The following is an 18560-nucleotide window of genomic DNA, read 5'->3' as shown; positions in this document are numbered from 1 at the left end:
GACTGAATGTCCCAGTGGTGAGGAAAATTTCATCTAAGGTTGTAATAAAAACAGTAAGAATTTTTACCAAAGGTGACCATATTGGTATAGCTAGCATATTTGGGGCCAGTACAGCATACTTTTAAGTGCAGCGAAATAGATGTTGTTGTTGTTGTTGTATTCATATGCACTGTCAACAAAATATAATACATAGAGCTCTATCCATCCATCCAGCAATAAGCCACACTGTCCCACTACAATATCTCTAGAGTCTGCATGCATGGTGTCATGTTTATTGCAATATAACCACTCCCTGACTACTATTGTTGTGTGTGTGTGTGTAAAGACAGGTATTAACATATGTGTGTTCACAGTAGTGAAGCAACAACTTTACTATGCTGCACAACACACATAAAGTGCTTGAAAAAACTTCCAAAGTTGTGTCAGGTTTGCATTCTCTTTGCTAACAAAGAAACTTGTTTTTCTTCCAAGTAGACAAATGTTAATACGCTAAACCATTTCTGCTCCTGGAATAAATCTTGTGCTAACAATTGTTTGTCATATGAAGAGAAACACTTGATAATCTTTAGACATACAGAAGTGGATAGTCCGTCTTCAGAACGAACATTTACCAACGTCCTGTTTACCAAGCCCTGACTCAAAAAATTGATTTAATTGGGATGTAAATCCTTAACTTCTCTGTCTTGTTCGGTACTAAATTGATCAAATTTTGCACATTCCTTTCATCATAAAATTTTCATTTTTATGTCTTCTCTAGGAAATGGACAACGAAGAAGATAGGCCAGAAGTTTCTCATCCTCACCAAGACATGGCTAAGGTATCAATTCATGTTTCCGTTTCTCACACAGACTTTGCTGCTGAGGTATCAGTTTGCGGTTGCTTTTTGCACCGTCACTCACATATGACTAAAGCTATTAATTCACCATTTCGGTTCGCACACTCGCCCAGACGTTTCTTGGGTATCAGTTTATGGTTCTGTTTGGCGCCCTCACCCAGGCATGGCAGTCCATGGTTTTCCTTCACACGTTCACACAGGGTTTCAGTTCACGGTTCTGATAGAGCAGCAGTCCGCATACATTTGAGGTCCATTACCCAGGCCGAGGATTGAGCCACGACCCACCAAAACCCCACCGCTCGGAATCAATGCTCGGACAGCTAGCTTGTACTTAATGTTACTTAATGTCGTTAGTTCTCTGTTGGGAAGCTCCGAACACTGAAGATGTATTTTTGGATATTTGGGAAACTCCCACCATCCACCCAAAATAATTTTGTGAACCACTTTAGCATCGCTCCCCATTGTCAGCTGACTGAAGTGATATGAACACCCTTTTATGTACATGACATTAGAATCATAAGAAAATATCAATTAGAGATATGTATCTCCGACATCTAAATCGAAGACTACCATTTATAAGATTCTTGTTTTTCAACGATAGCTTGGTTTGGCACTGTCTGCACACACTCAGTTACAGCTTTATGATCTTAGTGTGCTGAGCACTGTTTAATTTAATTCAGTAATTAAATATTACCTTAGAGCTGGCCTTCAGTTGCACCGAGCAAGGAACCTTTCGGCTTGAATTACTAATGGTTAGGTTGTATTGACCCGTGTTTGTTTTGGTGTGCCATGTCAACATTTTGAGTAAATAGAAATTGTGTTGCAATCAGATTGATCTTACTGTGACAAAGAGTTCAACCTTCCCTCAAAGAAGAACATCAGTTTGATTACCAAACCATCTTTCAATGTTGTTTTAAGGCAGTGTGTGTTTTTTATATATATATTGTGTGTTTTTAAATATATATATATACTAATGTATCAAGTGTAACACTTTACTGTACCTGCTGTCAGTGGCCTAGCTAGAGGTTTTGGCACCCAGGTGCAATAGTATAAAATTGCGCCCCCTCCAACCCCCTCCCCAACTACTGAAAGAAAGATAAATTGTGCACGAATTTTTTGGTGATATTTTCTGTGCAAGTCGTTACAGCCCCCCTCCCCCCCCCTAAATCAAATTGTGCACCTACGCCTATGATATTTCCATATTTCTAAATCTACTGCCTTGGAACTGTATACTGAAATACCCAAATTTCTGTGACATGTAGTCATTACAGACTACAGAACAGAATAAAGAAAAGAGAAAACGGTTGAAATGGACTGAAAAGAAATCACAATCTATAAATTTGCTAATAAAAACAACTATATTCAGTTCAGATTCTTATTAGTAACTGGAAAATTTTCTAAAAAGTGCTTATTGTTTTTACTCTCATTCTCCCATTTTGGCGCCCTCCTAAACCTGGCGCTAGGGGCATGTGCCCTCCCTTGACCCCCCTTAGCTACGCCACTGCCTGCTGTTCCTGTATACAAACCATCACCACAGGTACAGAAAATGTCTTGCAGTGTAGTGTAGTCTTCTTATAGTGCTCAAGAGCAACACTGTAATGACTTTATTTTTTGTCTATTTTTCCCCACAGACACCGACAACACTTGTGCACATAGAACCTTACCAAACAGAACCTGTTGATTTGTCCATAAATGGAAGAAATCGCAAAAGGAAATCCAACAGTCCAAAGAGATATCCTAACATGTTAGGCTCTGCATCAACCACACATACCTCTGCAGGTAGGTCTCCATCATGTGAACCTCATGCCAAGGTTAGATATCCTAACATGTTAGGCTCTGCATCAACCACACATACCTCTTCAGGTAGGTCTCCAACCTCATGCCAAGGTTAGACTAGATGTCCCAACAGTGAATGGGAGGGAGGTTGGCAGATTATCCCCATTTTTGCAGTTGCTAAGCATCCTGACCAGAGGCAGTCAAGGCAGGGGTAAAGTACTGATCGGAAAACTCATGTAAAGATAGTTCATGATACTAGAAAAATGTTTTAACCCTGTTGTAAATGTTCTAGAGTTTAGAGTTTCATTGCAGTATTGTGTAAAATACACAATATTATCAACCCAACCACCATTGACCAGGCGAGTTAAATTGTTTAAAGTGTGTAAACCCTCCTTCAAGTTTGTCCCCTCGTGACCTTAAGTAAACTCTGACCTAAACCCAACTGTGTTAAACCTTGACACTACATAAGGCGATCATATGTGAAACTAACGAAAAATGTTTAGAAAGAAGACGTCAAACGTCAATGAGGTGTAGGTTTAGTAGATAACTAAGAATTCGAAAGCGAGACAGAGATAGGATGGACATGTTTTCATATTTATCCTCGTTACTCCAATCCATTTTGTGTACGGTAAAAAGGAGAACAAGATCTTACTAATGTGGAAAACTCAGGATCTAGTGAATAGCAAAAATTCACTGCATTTTTTTGTTGTTGACAGTTCTTAACTTTTTCTCAACTTTTATAGTCACCATAGAAACCAGTCGTTAGATAATCTATTTTGGGAGATGAAATACTCAGTTCTTTTAAGTATGTAATGCTCCACACAAAAAAACACATTAAACTTGATCCTTTGGTCAAACGTCCGTCTCTAGTCGAAAGAAACTATTTAACCATTGACAGTTACTTTACCTCCTTTTCCTTCTCTTCATCTGGACAGCTGACAGCAACTCCATAGATCTGACCGACTTGGTGTCTTCTCCAGCCGTTATTAATATACCCAAACCACCTCTGGTTAACACAGCTAGCCACACTAGAATTGCCATGGAAACGCACGGACAGGATGCAAGTTTAAGGTTTCAACAAGCTGAGTAAGTGAATCATCCATCGTTCAAATGGTGACTTGAGGCTTAAAATTCATTTTGATAAGTTGTAGACTATTAATAAACAGTGATATCAGTAGAGGCTGTATTGCAATTCAACTTTTTAAGTTTTGAGAGCTGACCCTTTAAAACAGCTGATGGTCATCAATGAAAGTGACTGAACTGTGTAGTCTAAAGCACATACCATTCAGTCATTTTCCTCAGAGGCAACACAAACCTTAATATGAAAACAAGACTTTTATGGGCTCAAATAACATGGTCAAAATGCATTCAAACTTTGTCAAAAAAGGACAAATATTGTTGAATATTATATAGTGGTGCTCTGTTGTTTTGGTTGAATTGTTAGAATTTATATAAAATGGATAAAACCACTAAAAATTTGGCGTGCACTGAGGAATCGATCAAAGTCATGTAACAAATCTTCCAGATATTTGGCAATTTACTTTGTTCCTCGCTTACCTGTCTTCCCACAACCTTAGCACCTTCGTTCTATTGTGCCTAGAATGAACTGGTAACCTTTAACACTGTGCACCCTATATGACTAGCCCCTTGGGTTAATGCCCTTCCTTCTCATTCTACCATCCAAAGGTTTAGGATTTTTGTAAAGTTGTATATTTTGAAAACTTGAACAGCTGTAGAATTTTACTAGAATTCAGATATTTCTGTTTTTCTTTAACTCTCAATTTGTATATTTATTAATTTTTTTTCTGGTATTAAAGTCATCTTTTAAGCAACACCTTGGTGCCTTCAGTACGCTGGGTACTTCCATGTGAAGTCACCATGAAGTCTGTAGTACCTTGAGACATCACATCAGATCTCACGAAAGAAGTTTTGAAACAATTTGGCAGTCGACAACCAGCACTACCGTTCTTTTGTCCAAAACGTTCATCTATTTTTCATTGATAATGCTGTAATCTTGGTGTGGTGTAGGCTAATGAAAGCTCGTAGCCAACCTAGGACTTTTATAGAACAATGCTAAGTCTGTGCATGTCACTGTGTAAGGCACCTTACAAACAAACAAAATAATCTTCTTAAACAATACTCAAGTCTTTACTCCACCCATTTGAAATGCCATTATATTGCAAAATCCTCAAGCTCAACCTAGTTTAGAATATAAAATTGCTTTATTAGTTTTTAAAAGATGTTTTTCTTTGAGAGTTTGGCAAGAAAAAAGAATATTGATCTGTGAATTGCTGACATAGAGAAACCCTCATGCAGATAACAGTTGCAAAATAGTAAACCATTTCAAACAGTTCATTCCCATTGAGACATTTTCCGGTGTACAGTTTGATTTTGAACAGTGTAAACCAAAGCTAAGAAGACAGTTCATGCTTCTGATTTCTCTTCATTCTTCACTCTCTCCGCAAATTTAAAGAAAAGCTACTTAATCAGGTAGAAACCAACCTCTTTTGGACTTTTTCTTTAATTCGTCCATAACGAACACAAAATTGAAAGAAAGAAATTTCAAAAAACTACAAATACTTCATTTGCATAATGTTCAGTGTTTCAATGTTAAAAAGTGTTTTTTTTTTCTTTTTCACAAAGCCAAAGCTGTACTTATTATTATTAATTTGTTATTTAGTTATCACACTGTAAAGTTTCATAAGATTCCATAAGACTTTCTCAAAGTTATTAGCTTCAAAGTGATTCCCGGGGTTTCCTCCTAGGTAAGTAAGTAAGTAAGTCAACTTTATTGAATCCCAGAAGGAAATTACATATCTGCGGTGAGCAATACAATGAATGATTCAAAATACAACGAACATTGATACAATGAATGATACAAAATACCAAAAAACATTGATAATATACAACAGTTAACAAAATATGCACTAACTAGCTCCAACAGCCCAACTAAGTGGAACGGCCACCCCCCCCCACCTCATGAAGTTCTTGTCGTGAACACTAATGGCAGTGCCTTTAAACGAAGAACTATGTCTATTTGTGTGTGGCGTCAGCGACCTCAATCTACCGCTACGAGCAATGATAAGGCTGGTTAGATGATTGTGCAATGGGTGACTGTGATCTTTAAGGTCGGGCTCCATGCCGACATTGTACTGCTCTGAGCTTGCAAGGTTTCTGCCTCGTAAAGTGGATTGAACCTCTCCTATTGTCAACTTTTAAAACGTTATGAAAGCAAGAGTTGTTAGTTGTGGATGCTACTGGAAACTTGGTATTCTCAAACTGTCTTTGAATGAACGCATGATTCTTGTCCAGACAATGGGTGTACGAAATGAACTTTCTTACTTTTGACGATATTTGAGCAAACGAAATGTTTACTCGTCGGTATGAGTCATAAACGTTCACTGGAAATAACATTCTACCAATTGGTCTAAGAGAATGCTTTGTAATTTTTTTTTCCAAAATTTTATAAGTTTCTCCAAACTACTGTAGTCTAAAATAGTTGCCTAGAGGGCAAGGAAGAGGAAGGAAGGTTTGCTATTGTTCAGTCGTTCTCTGAATAGAGAGTTTTGTTTCGAAAAGATGTTTCTGGTTTACACAAACTAGCGTCATTTAGTTTTATAGGCATTTGAATCAATGAATTTTCTTATGGTTAATTTGTAAAAAGTCCCTTATATGTAAAATTGCAGTAGCCCACCCTCCCCTCTGCCCCTTCTCACCTCAGTAAAACAAAAAATACAATTACTTTTAAATAGTAAACCTTTCGAGTAACCTTGAATAACGTTCTCTTTGTAAATTCACTCTTCTCAGCTCTTACCTGTTCCACACAATATATGCAATTTTTCACCAGTCTACAAACTTGGTAACAATACAGTGGTGAACCAACCCCCACCCCCTCCCCAATCCTTGTCTGGTGTTATGCAAATTTCTTATTACCACCCAATTTCTTGTATCTTATGTCTAGGTATCCATACTAGTTCATTTGATCTCAAACAGTTCAAACAACAAAGTAGGTGAACCTCAAATTGGTTTCTACATGATTACTATTTGAACAACATTTTTAGTTCTCATCAGAATTTATAAATTTAATTTAATTCATTTAAATAACATTAAATTGAAATTAAAAATATATGAAAGCAAAAATTTGAGTAAATTCAGTACATGGCACCAAAATAATGCTTCTGAAGAATATTTCAGCTAATAAATGAATATCGTTATAATCCAGTATGAAAATAGCAATAAAATGTTTTTTTTCTCTTCTGGACCTCCGTTATCTGTGGTGACATAAATTTTGTTTCTATTTGACAGTTCTGCCACCAGCGGCTTCCCATCACAAATCTGGCAGGGGAGACCAAGAACCCGAGACACAAGAAGTAGGACCGCCGACCCACGGAGGCGAACCCACCAGTGTCACTTTGTAGGATGCGGGAAGATGTACACGAAAAGCTCCCACTTAAAGGCACATCTACGAACACATACAGGTAAAAGGAATGTTGGATTGATTCTGGGAGTAGTCAGGACTGGGCTTTTACAAATCAAATTAGTTTGTGATGCACTGCATACAGGTAGCCCTTGCCTCTAGTAGTTATAAAGATCGTTGGTGTATGCTTCCTCAAGTAATATCGTTGTTAATTTCTGTTCTGTTAGTTATGTAATCTGGATGCCTGAATCTATAACCTACTTTTCATGTGTCGGCCCTGATGGTCAATTGCATATAATTTTTTTTTTCTGAAGTGAAAACTTTTATTTTTCACACCTTCTGTGTTTGCATCTTACTTTATTCGTAGTATGAATTAAATTTTATATAAAATTACAAACAACGTGATTTTTTAAAAGCCTTGTGAAAATTATTAGGTTACCCTTGTACTTGTGCTGTCTAATTTTCAAGTTACAACTGCGCGGCTGTGAAATGTCAGAGTTGCATTGGTATTTTAGAGTAAAGCATATTTTCCTCCAAAATCAGGTCTGCATAACTTTGCAACCGGTTTTCTATCTTTATTAGTCAGTGAGCCTTATGAAGTTGGTAATGCTCTGCGATAGATGAGCTGTTGATACTCTTGAAGTCATAGTTAAAAAAATTAATGAATATGTTAAAATTGGAAGCAAATCATTTTTGGTTCCCCCGGAAAGGGAAAATGATGGAGTCACTCTTACCGACCTTGCAAAACTGGGAGGGGTACAACGGATTGCAAAGTTGGCAATGACTATAACACAGATCACAAACTCGGTAATTACTAATTACGGTTAGAATCGTCCAACACCGCAGCACACAGAAACATTGTACTCAAAGCCGAAGCCAAAGTAATTTAATCAGGTCACACACCCGGATTCTATGTCACGCTAAGTTCTTCAAAACCGTCCTCATTTACCTATTGGGAACATTTCATACTGTAGCTTTGATTTTATTATCGGAGGAAGATAATGATATCAGCACTTGGATACAGAGAAACAGTTGCTTGCATATGAAATGTATCCCTAGGGTGATAACAAAATCTCGGCGGGGGTGATTTTCTGGAGCCTGATAAAATGATGCTGTAGTATTGTTGGAGTAAAAGATTCATCAGTCTTTTGCAGAGCAAAGAATGACAGAAACTTTCACAAACAAAAGAACTATTACTCTGTGAGTGTTTTGTTTTTGTTCTTGACAATTAGCAAAAATCTGAAATTCACTCTTGTTATCTCCATTTCCTTGTTCCCATCCCCCCCCCCCCCCCCCCTATTGAGAAATGAGTCATTCCATGTAATGGTGACACAGACCAAGGATACATGTTTATGAGTTTACTTGTTCGATAGATATAATGGGTTGTGCAAACGAAGGTAAAGTGGAATAGAGGGCAGTATGAAAGAATGGTATGTCATTGCACCCAGTAGTTTCTCACTCTACATTAGCATATAAATATTTCTTTTCTGTCTCGTCTCGAATCATTCACTATATTATCCGTTTCTTTTTCTTTCGTGACAGGAGAGAAGCCGTACAAGTGTACTTGGGATGGCTGCGGTTGGAGCTTTGCCAGGTCTGACGAGCTCACCCGACACTATCGTAAACACACAGGAGACAAGCCGTTCAAATGTCCTCATTGCGAGCGAGCATTTTCCCGATCGGATCATCTGTCTCTGCATATGAAAAGACATTGAGCGATGTCAAAAGTGACCATGATTTGGTGAGGAAAGACTCACATGCAGGTTTGAAAAACTCTCATGCAGGTTTGATAGACACATATGCAGGTATAAAGAACACATGAAGGACTAAACAACTCACGTATAGGTTTGATAGAGAGACTCTCTGGTTGCCATGTTTGATTGGCTTGTCACTTTTTTGTTTGAAGGATGAGAATCAAGAAGAGGAAAGATGAAAGGCAAGAATTTACGTTGTTAGTAAAGACTATTCCCTAAAAGCAATATATGGATGTGTTACTATGACAACAAAGCAGGAGCAGAATAGACGGGAACTTGCAGCTGAAGGTTTCCAGTGAGAATTGCATACTGAAGTGATAAGGGGATCAGCAAATTTTTTATCTGCAAGAAAATAGTTGATGGAATTTGTTTTTTTCCCTGAATGATTTTAATGGCTTTAAGCTCAACTCGCTTCAAGCCGATGCAGAGAGTAGAGGTGCCATACTTTCTCCTTTGTTTTTGTTCTGTTTTCTATGGAATTAAATTTACACTGTTGTGTTTTGTTCCTACTTTGTGTTTACAATGCAAGTCACAACATTTTTTACTGACCTTTGTGTCATTGTGTTATTTTTTTTTGATGTAGTCACCAAGGATAATATCACCATAGAAACGTGTCAGTATTTCCTGTTGACTTGTTGGTTTATCCATCGTTAATGATGTCTTGAATGAAGCAAACATACCTCAGTCTCCATTTTCTGTAATTGTGTGAGAATTGAAATTAATTAAATTGTTAGCAAACATGTGTAAAGTTTGCTTCATAAAAAAATAAATAATAAACAATTTCTAGTCATGTGAAAGTGACACGAACTACAACTCCAAATGTTACGGGTAACTTGAAATAATTAAAAGGAATAGTATTTTTGGAACTTTATTCTGTAAATTATGAAGTACGATCGTTTTTGCAATTCAGTCACTGCCTATGCTCCGAAGAGGAACTTGAAAGTTTGCTGTCTCAGCGAAGTTAAAAGTAAAAAATGGCAGCAATTTATAGGAGACACCAACCACCAAGTATAGCTAAGATTTCAAACTACAGGGTCTACATTTTTAACATCCAAATGTCTAGATATTTACACTTGCATAGATATGGTCACCTAGTTGCTGATTGTTTAATTTAAGTCAACAAACAAACATGTCTTTGATAGGTTTACATGTAATGATAGAATGTGCTGAGAGAGGAAGATGGGGTCTTTCTCATTTGCCAACCTTTGAAGTTTCATTGTTCATTTGGCAAGCTTAGGGAAGTTTGTGTACCAGATATCTGTTCAGGTAACTTAGTTTCGTTTAACTGTTGAGATTGTTACCAGCAGATTGTGGCGCTACCGACAACGAAAAAGTGGACAATTTTAAAGTGACCTGCTCTTCCAATTCTGGTCATTTTAGGTTGTTACCAGGATGATACTTCTGTTTCAAAGGTTGTTGTATGGGTAATGGAGAATTGTATGCATAAGGAAGAGTTAAATGGGTTAGGCAAAATGGTAAGCTCATCTTACGTACAACCCTTCAACAAAGGCTTCCTTCACAAAATTGAGCCATTGCCATTAGAACGGTATCTTCAGCTATTGCCATTAGAATGGTACCACCAGCAATTGCCATTAGAATGTTACCACCAGCCATTGCCATTAGAATGGTACCTTCAGCTATTGCCATTAGAATGGTTCCACCAGCCATTGCCATTAGAAAGGTACCTTCAGCTACTTTCTTAGATTTCTGTTTAATTTGCTTTAATACTCTATTCAACAGAACCCAAATTTGAAAGGAGTCTCTCATTTTAATTAAGTCATTTCAGAGTTAAGTGTCATAACAGAGAGACCTTCTTTAGACGAAACTGATAGGTATTGGTTTGTTAACACTGTAGTTACATAGTTATCATTACGATATGGAGTAGCACACTGTTCTGCGGAAAACCTCATGTTGAATACACATCAATACACATTATCACTACGTTATTTGCATTTACTAGTGCAAGAAGAGAGTTGGTGGAAGTGGGAATTGGTCAAGTCAAAAGCCGTTGGTGGTGAATTTCGTCGATCAAAAGGTAATTTGAACTCTTGAAATCAACGTCCAACATTGTTCTAGAATCCCTCGACTGTTGATCCTGAGCCACTTAGGACCAGGTGTTTACTTTGAATGCTTACACAGAACCTACGAATCTCATTTCCTTTTTGTTTTCCAATGTGGCTCCCCAGCCTTCTAAACTGGCACTGACAATATTGACCAAACATGCATGATCTGCACTGTCTGCATATCTCTGGAGTCAGAATAACACAGTTCGCCACGAGAAGACTCGCAACCATCTGTGAGTGCGTGCGCGGGAATCTGTCGACCCTGAAACTGATACAAAACTTTGAAAAAGATATAATTTTGATAATTGTTCAAACTATGCAGTGGATCACCTCGTGGAGCTCTGCCTTGAACAGTCAAAGTGAAACAGCAAGCTGATTAACAAACACCATCAGCAGCTTTTTCATTGTTGGTCGTTAATCTCAGGCAGTTTCACGGAATCGACCGAGTCGTTCCCCAAATGGGATTGCCATTGATGAAACAAAGACACCAAGAATTTGTCGCCAAAATGAAGGATTGCAGTAAATTTTTTTGGCTCAGAAATTTTTCGTTTTAGTGTTAGTCGCACTCAGTTTGCAGATCATAATCTTCCTGCAGTTTCTTTTTAGTGTTTCCTGTTTATTTTTGACATGACTATCGAGATTACACTACAGCAAACATGGTACAATTTTTAATTTTTTAATTTTTCTATCGAAAGTTTAACCGAAATCAACGCAATAAACTGCTACACACATTTGGAATGATTTTGAAATGGGTGATGTCCATTAATAACTATTATGAATGGATATATCCCATCACTTTAATTCTTTGCCAATGTGATTTATCATTCATTCTTCTAATATGTGTGTGTGTGAATGCTATTATTAATTAATGACTATAAGTTAGGTTACCACAAAGACAAAAATCCATTACAGTTACCATCTTTGATGTTCAGTTTTTTTTTTTAAATCGAAACAAGTTGCCACTAAAAGGAGGTTCAATCAGTGCCGATGTAACAAATTTTTTGCACATTTTTTAAGTTTTATTGTTTTTAATTTTACTCAGAACTATATTTTAAATCATTTAGACATTTTGTTTTTATTTCAACATTATTTTCGTGTATGTGTTTATTTTGGTGTTATTACTGTATGCAGTCGGTGCTAATCTGTACAGTAGTTTTATGCTTCAAATCAATAAATATAAAAAGTATAAAATTTTGAAATTGTGTGGAAATTTGGTGAACAAATAAAAAATTATGATAAGTTAATATATCACCCCATTTAGCATATGGTTTGCAAGGTCAGATGAAGGAGAACCATTTTTTCATTTCATGATAATTAAATCAAGACTGTATGATACGTTTGTGATATTTGAAGAGTTGTTAGATTTTATAAGGCTAATCTACGAACAATTTTACCTATAACGTAACAGGCAAATTTTGGCCTGAAAAACCCTTTAGAATCTCAATTGTATTTTTCGTTGTGCTAAAGGGAACTTGATGCACTTTCTGCCTATGCAGAGGGTATCATACCTTTCAAATTGTGAAATCACTCTCTTGCTATATTTAGTAACCCCTGTTGGAGGGTTTACGTTATGCAGATGAAGGAACACAGCCAGTGTTTTTATTGTGATGGTAACAGGTTATGCAAGTTTATAGTATGTTGTTGACTTTACTGGAAGTATCTAAATATGTTACTTTAAGATAAACCAGGATGTGAAAGCCACTACGTGTGATGAAAGAACATTCTAGTTTGGATCGGAAAAATGGATTATTTTAGTATCTCTTACTTGGGTGTTTTAAGCAGTTTTCTGTGATTTCTACTTCTATTGTGACTGAAGTATCCAATCGTGTTACTTCAGGTTTACTATTTGATGCAATCTACGCATATATCTTTGGGTCTCCTCGTTGGATGTCGGTAAAGGGCTAGCGATCTTAAAAGAGAGCTGTAACAAAGAAATTATTCTGAGAGGCAAATTTGATGCATCAGTGGTAAGGTCTGCTGACAGGGTATGCTGGGAAATATTTCTTCACACTGGTGCGCTGAACTGCTCTATGATAATGTTAGCCTGACTGATTATTCTACTCTAGGCTGGGCTTGAGGTACATCTGTGTAAGTTACTGTCGAACGTAACTTCTGTAACATCAACAGTAAATGTTGACTGCTACTCTGTCATTTACCGTTGATCTCCTGATGTAAGTAAGTGTTGATGTTTGTTTTAATATATAAACAAACTTGAATAAGGTTTCACAGTTTCATGTTTTGAATTAAATTAGAAAGCAGTTGTTTGGTGTGAGGGAGGATACATATATTTTTATTCTGCTTAATCAATCACCTGCTTAAATTCTTCTTGTGGTAATTTTTGACTTTCAATCATGTCTCAAATCAAGACTGGCTATTCTCCAAGTAAAATCCTAGGTATTATTTTTGATTATTAGGTCAATAGTAGGAGGAAGGTCAAAGGTTATGTAGAACTTTCTTAAAATCATGGTGGAATACATTTGACACTCACCGTGCCAATACACGACTTGGTTATCTTCATTAAATAAATTATTCAAAGTTGCTGTCACCTCTGCTCTAAATGATTGAGTTGGATTTTTGGGGGAAAAAATTGATATAGTATCCCTAAAGCCATAAAGACTGAGGGTAAAATATGAGACATGGGGTGGGGGGAGGAGTGATGTGGATTCACGGATTGGGAGAGGGGAGGGTGGGGTGCAAGGGTTGAGAAAGAAACCAGTTGGGACCCACATAATTTCTCTGTCAGGGAAAAGTTTAGGGATTACTTACAGAAATATAGCAACTTTAAAGGTTTCTGATTTCTGGTCACCATAAAATATCGTATTAGTGCAGACAAAAGCTGGAAGCCAAATTTGCATTTGTGTTACAAGTTGCTTGTTTGCATAACATTTTTTGTTATGCAGTAACAAGTAAATATATTCCTTGATTCTGCAATGGGAACCTATTAGGTTGTTCTTTCTATCTCTCTTCCAGATATCAATCTATAGAGAAACAAATTGTGACTGTTTTGATAAATCATTGATAAATTTTGTGATTTTTTTCTTGTCACTTCAGTGGGCATTGGTTTGTACTGATTTTAATCATTTTTTTAAGTCTAACCTTTCTATTTTGATCCACTATTAATTTGTTTTGTTTTTTTTTTCCTATTAAATAGTTAATTGAGATTATATTATTTTCCAAAATTCTTCATTATTTCCAGATCTATTTCTGGCCTTCTTTATCAGTTTCAAGAATTTTATTTTACACTGGGATTGTTGCAACGTTCTTATATGCTGACAAAAGACAGCTTAATAGGACAAATAATTATCTTTTGAGATGGGGTTGTGAGTGGTGGATAGAGCCATAGGTAGGTAGACATTTTCATGGTATTTAGAGTTAAGATACTAGTGATAACAAAATCAATTCTCTTGTGGTAAATATCATTTGTCATTTCATATCTGGAGCGAACTTTCTGACAGTACGCAGAATTATTATTTTTAGTTCCAAGCAATCTATGGTATCATATTGGAATTCCAGTGTAAATGTATGAGGTGTTTACGATTCCCTAACTACTGCTGCTGTCAGTGGTCTCCGTTTAGTTCAACGAATTCTATCACACATTTGTACCTGTTTGAAACTTCTGTCAGCTTGATGTGACCATCCTAGTATAGACTGATATGCTGTGATGTTACAAATGTTTAGCCGCCAGGGACGAGGCAGATCGGTCTTAGATACTTGTGCCACCATATTTCAATACATAGTTAGCTTGATATGGATCGATATTGCTAACAGTGTAAAGTTATCTACATTTCACCATTACAATACATTTGTAATTGTCCGTGTGAGATATTAGCATCCTGGCCAGTCACAGCTATGCAAGAGTTAGGGTGCATGTATGTAGCTACCTATATTGTGATAGTAAAATAAAATTGTAGCTGTCGGTAATATTACTGTACTTATAAAGCTGTTTATGGTGTGATATTACAATGCATTAATGGCTATCTATTCAATACTGCAGTACATGTGTAGTTGTGTAGGGTGTGATATTAGGATACATATGTAGCTATTACACTATGTTACATGACATGTACAATTGTTTATGGTGTGATGTTTGACTTACTCGGTACACCCACTAAGAGTTTGATGATACATTTCAAGTAATGTTGGCATTCATTTATAAATATATATATATATATATATATATATATATATATTTATATTATATGATTCTTTTGTTGTAAGTTTGTATGGAAAAATCAAAAATATTTTCAAATAGTTTAAAAAATTTCTTGGGCAGTGTTTTGAATTGGTATTTTGATGTCATTGTGTTGTACAAAATATATTGAATTAATTATGATAAATAAACAGTAAGTGCAAAAGTTGTAAATATGAGCAAAACATTTTACAAATAAGTATCATATGTTGGATCCATTATTAAGGAAAAAAATTAAACCAAAATGGATGCATGGAAAATGGATGAGTGACATAGAGAAAATTAAATATCAAGATTCTTGCAATTTTAAATATTACTGACCAAACACAATGGATGATTTTTTTTCTTCAAATGGTAGAAATTAATTGGGAGCAGGGAATGTGGTAGGAGGGGGAGGGGGGAGGGTGAGTCGAGAGAGTCCGATGAAGTGACAGATTGGCAGATTGAGCTATTAATTGCTGCCGTTACGACGTGTTTGTCTTTAATCTATATCATCCACATCTTCATCTAAAGGTCCTATTTAACTCTTACGACAAGTGTGGAGTCAAAAGGGTCTCAATGAAACATTCTGCATACAAAGTATTAAAGATAAACATTTCTTATTACAGTGTTATCATTTTATGCAAGTTTTTTTTTAGTTTGGCAATTAAATGGGTTCATGTATGTGTACCAAACATTGTAGGTATATATATGTTCATAACAGATGTTAACGTGGTCGTGTGAAGAGATCATGCAAGCAAGGAAGGATATTTTGCATCGCCAAGGTGTTGGGGGGGGGGGGAGGTAAGGGAGGGTTTGGATTGCAGGAGGATATGTGCAGGGGATGACAGTTGCATATGTTTGGAAGAAATGCTTCTTGGAGCCCTTTATGTTTAATGGAGGTTACAAAACATGAATTCCCTTCCCAGCACCCTTAGTTTAGAGGTGTCACATTTAGAATCCCAAAACTCTATACTTTTATACTTTGTCTTATATTTCATGATCTTTGTCTTTTTATTTGGGGTCGGCTAGGGGGGAGGGGGTTTGTGATATTAAAATAATGACATTTTTGTGATCTGAATGTTAATGAAAATAATTTGTTTTGTTTTGTTTTCAATTTTCTTGTCATGCAGCCTATTTTTTGTTTCTAATTTGACATTTGTATTGGTACTTAATATGAGTGTGGGTTAATTAACTAGCAAAGACTAGTTAATTTGATTTCTTCATTTGATATATCTCTATATATAATATATATATATATATATACATGCTGCATAATCAGTCCAATTTTGTTAATTTTTTTAGTTTTTTTTTTGGTTTGTTATTGTTTCGTGGGGAAGTTGGTATGATAACACAGATTTTATTGATGATGTAATGTTTTCCACTTTCTTTTGAAAGGTTGGTGTAAAATAGAAATATATAAATCAATTGAAATGAATTTACTTGTGTCTTGTAATATGCATTAGGTGTCACTGTAAAGGAAGCGAATGAATTGAGGTTAAGATGAGAGCGGTTGTATCGTAACAGAAAGACAAAGCCCTACTGACTGGTAATTCTGTATCTGAAAGCGGCTGATTTGAGGTTAGGTTTAAATAAGCGCATTCACCCCACAATCACAGTTGTGATGTCAGAAATAGTCCATAGTCTATGTGTTCTTTTGTTTTCTGATTTGATGCCACAAATTGAATATTAATTAGTGGGTGGAGCTATGCATAATTACTTCATGTCTGAACTATGGTTTGGAATAGTACATGCTTTTGATATGACTGGACTCGCTGTCATAAATATTCATATGGGAGTGGCTGAATCTGTCGCTAATACATGTAGTCAGCGTGCATGCAATGAGGTCAAAAGTAACAAAATTGTACACCTTTGATTTTTATATTTGCAGTGTATTGCCACTGTGTCAATACATGACCACAGAACAATGTAGTAATTTGTTGCAACTCAGTGCTGAACAATAGGTGTGAAATAGTCATCTTGCAATGTGTCTGAAATTGTTTGCAAATAAAATGTCATCATGCATGTTTGCAATACCTTCACAGTAAACTTCTAGCAGGCTCTGTGTACTTTATGAAACTGGTTGCTAGGTACATAATGCTTTGTTTTTATTTACTGAAGGAAGCCGACAGAAGCTCATTTGAAAAACTATCCATTATATTATTATGGGTGTAGACCTCCCTCTATAAAGCTTGTCTTTTTAAAAAAAGAATTAAATTGTTATTCTTTGATTGAATGTTCAGAGAATTATGAGGAAGGCTTGTAACTATTGCTTTCTATTCCCATTCATGGTCTGCCACTTAATCATCTCCATCTGACGGACCCACAAGGGGGAGTACCACAACATCTGACTACTTTCTCCCAAAATACCGAGAGAGGTTGAAGGCATCTCATGCATCATCAAAGCAGTGCAGCCATGGTTTACAAAGTTGTTTGGAAGCACCATTTCTCAATCCCAAACCAGAAGTAAAACATCAATGCAATAATTCCCTCAACAACACAGCACAGCATCAATTCTGAGTAGTTCTAGAGAATCTAGTTCTTGGTGAGGCTTTGAACCTGGAGGCTGTTAGGTGGATACTGCTACACCAATTTTGAATAGGTCAAGAGAATCTGGTGTTTGGTGAGGTTTTGAACCTAGAACCTAGAGGTTGTTGGGTGGACACTCTAACTGCTACACCAGTTCTGAATAGGTCAAGATAATCTGATTCCTGGTGAGGGTTTGAACCTAGAACCTAGAGGCTGTTGGTTGGACACTCTAACTGCTACACCAATTCTGAATAGGTCAAGAGAATCTGGTTTTGGTGAGGTTTTGAACCTAGAGGCTGATGGGTGGACACCCTTACTGTTACACTAATTCTGAATAGGTCAAGATAATCTGATTCCTGGTGAGGTTTTGAATCAGGAAGTTATTGGTTGTGCTGCAACAGTCTAACCACTACACCAGACCTAAACCAAATGTCTTCAGGTGGCAGTTGGTGAGATTTCAAGTTTAACAACATGCCCACACCTCTCATGTATTGTCTCCCTGTGTGATACTCAAATCTCATATGAATTTGACTTAATAAAACGTTTTGTGAAATCTCCTTTTTTTGGGGGGCACCATCTCGGACGAGTTTTTTTTGTATGTTGTCGAGTCTCTCAAGGTTCACACCTTTGGCAGGTCTGAGAAATACTTTGTGGGGGCGTTGTCAATATTTGACTTCTCATTTTTTTTGCCCGAGCAACATGCTGGTCACAGGTTTGGTGTGCACTCTTACTAGTGACAGTAAGAGTTTTCATCACTCCTGCTGAGATGTTAAACACCCTATAGATGAAAAACACTATAGATGTAAAACACACTATAGGCCTATTTGGGGAGAAAATCTATTGTTGAGGTTCACAATGATTTTGACGAGGTAATACATACGAGCGATATATGTGGTAGAATTGTAGGACGAGCTGCTATTAACCTTTGTAGCCTAGTGTTAATGTGCAAAGAGGAGACCCATACTATGGCATGGGTTCCAATTCCAATTGTGCAGTACAAAGCAAGGAGCTGAGATGT

At 36.6% G+C, this 18560-nt stretch overlaps 1 protein-coding gene across 1 annotated transcript in view; it reads left to right on the top strand.

The window, feature by feature from the left end:
• LOC139979587 (uncharacterized) overlaps window positions 1–16451 on the top strand; it is a 30142-nt gene extending 13691 nt beyond the window's left edge. Inside the window, exons 4-8 of the mRNA XM_071990534.1 lie at window positions 758–817; window positions 2467–2614; window positions 3547–3697; window positions 6917–7089; window positions 8571–16451. Coding sequence (XP_071846635.1) covers window positions 758–817; window positions 2467–2614; window positions 3547–3697; window positions 6917–7089; window positions 8571–8743 — 705 coding nt within the window. The 3' untranslated portion in view covers window positions 8744–16451. The remainder of the gene's footprint in view (window positions 1–757; window positions 818–2466; window positions 2615–3546; window positions 3698–6916; window positions 7090–8570) is intronic.
• Window positions 16452–18560: the final 2109 nt, after the last annotated feature.

The sequence above is a fragment of the Apostichopus japonicus genome, chromosome 14, assembly GCF_037975245.1.
Source record: "Apostichopus japonicus isolate 1M-3 chromosome 14, ASM3797524v1, whole genome shotgun sequence".
Lineage (NCBI taxonomy): Eukaryota > Metazoa > Echinodermata > Holothuroidea > Aspidochirotida > Stichopodidae > Apostichopus > Apostichopus japonicus.
Note: the sequence above shows the minus strand (reverse complement) of the source record. Positions and strands in the feature narration are given on the sequence as shown.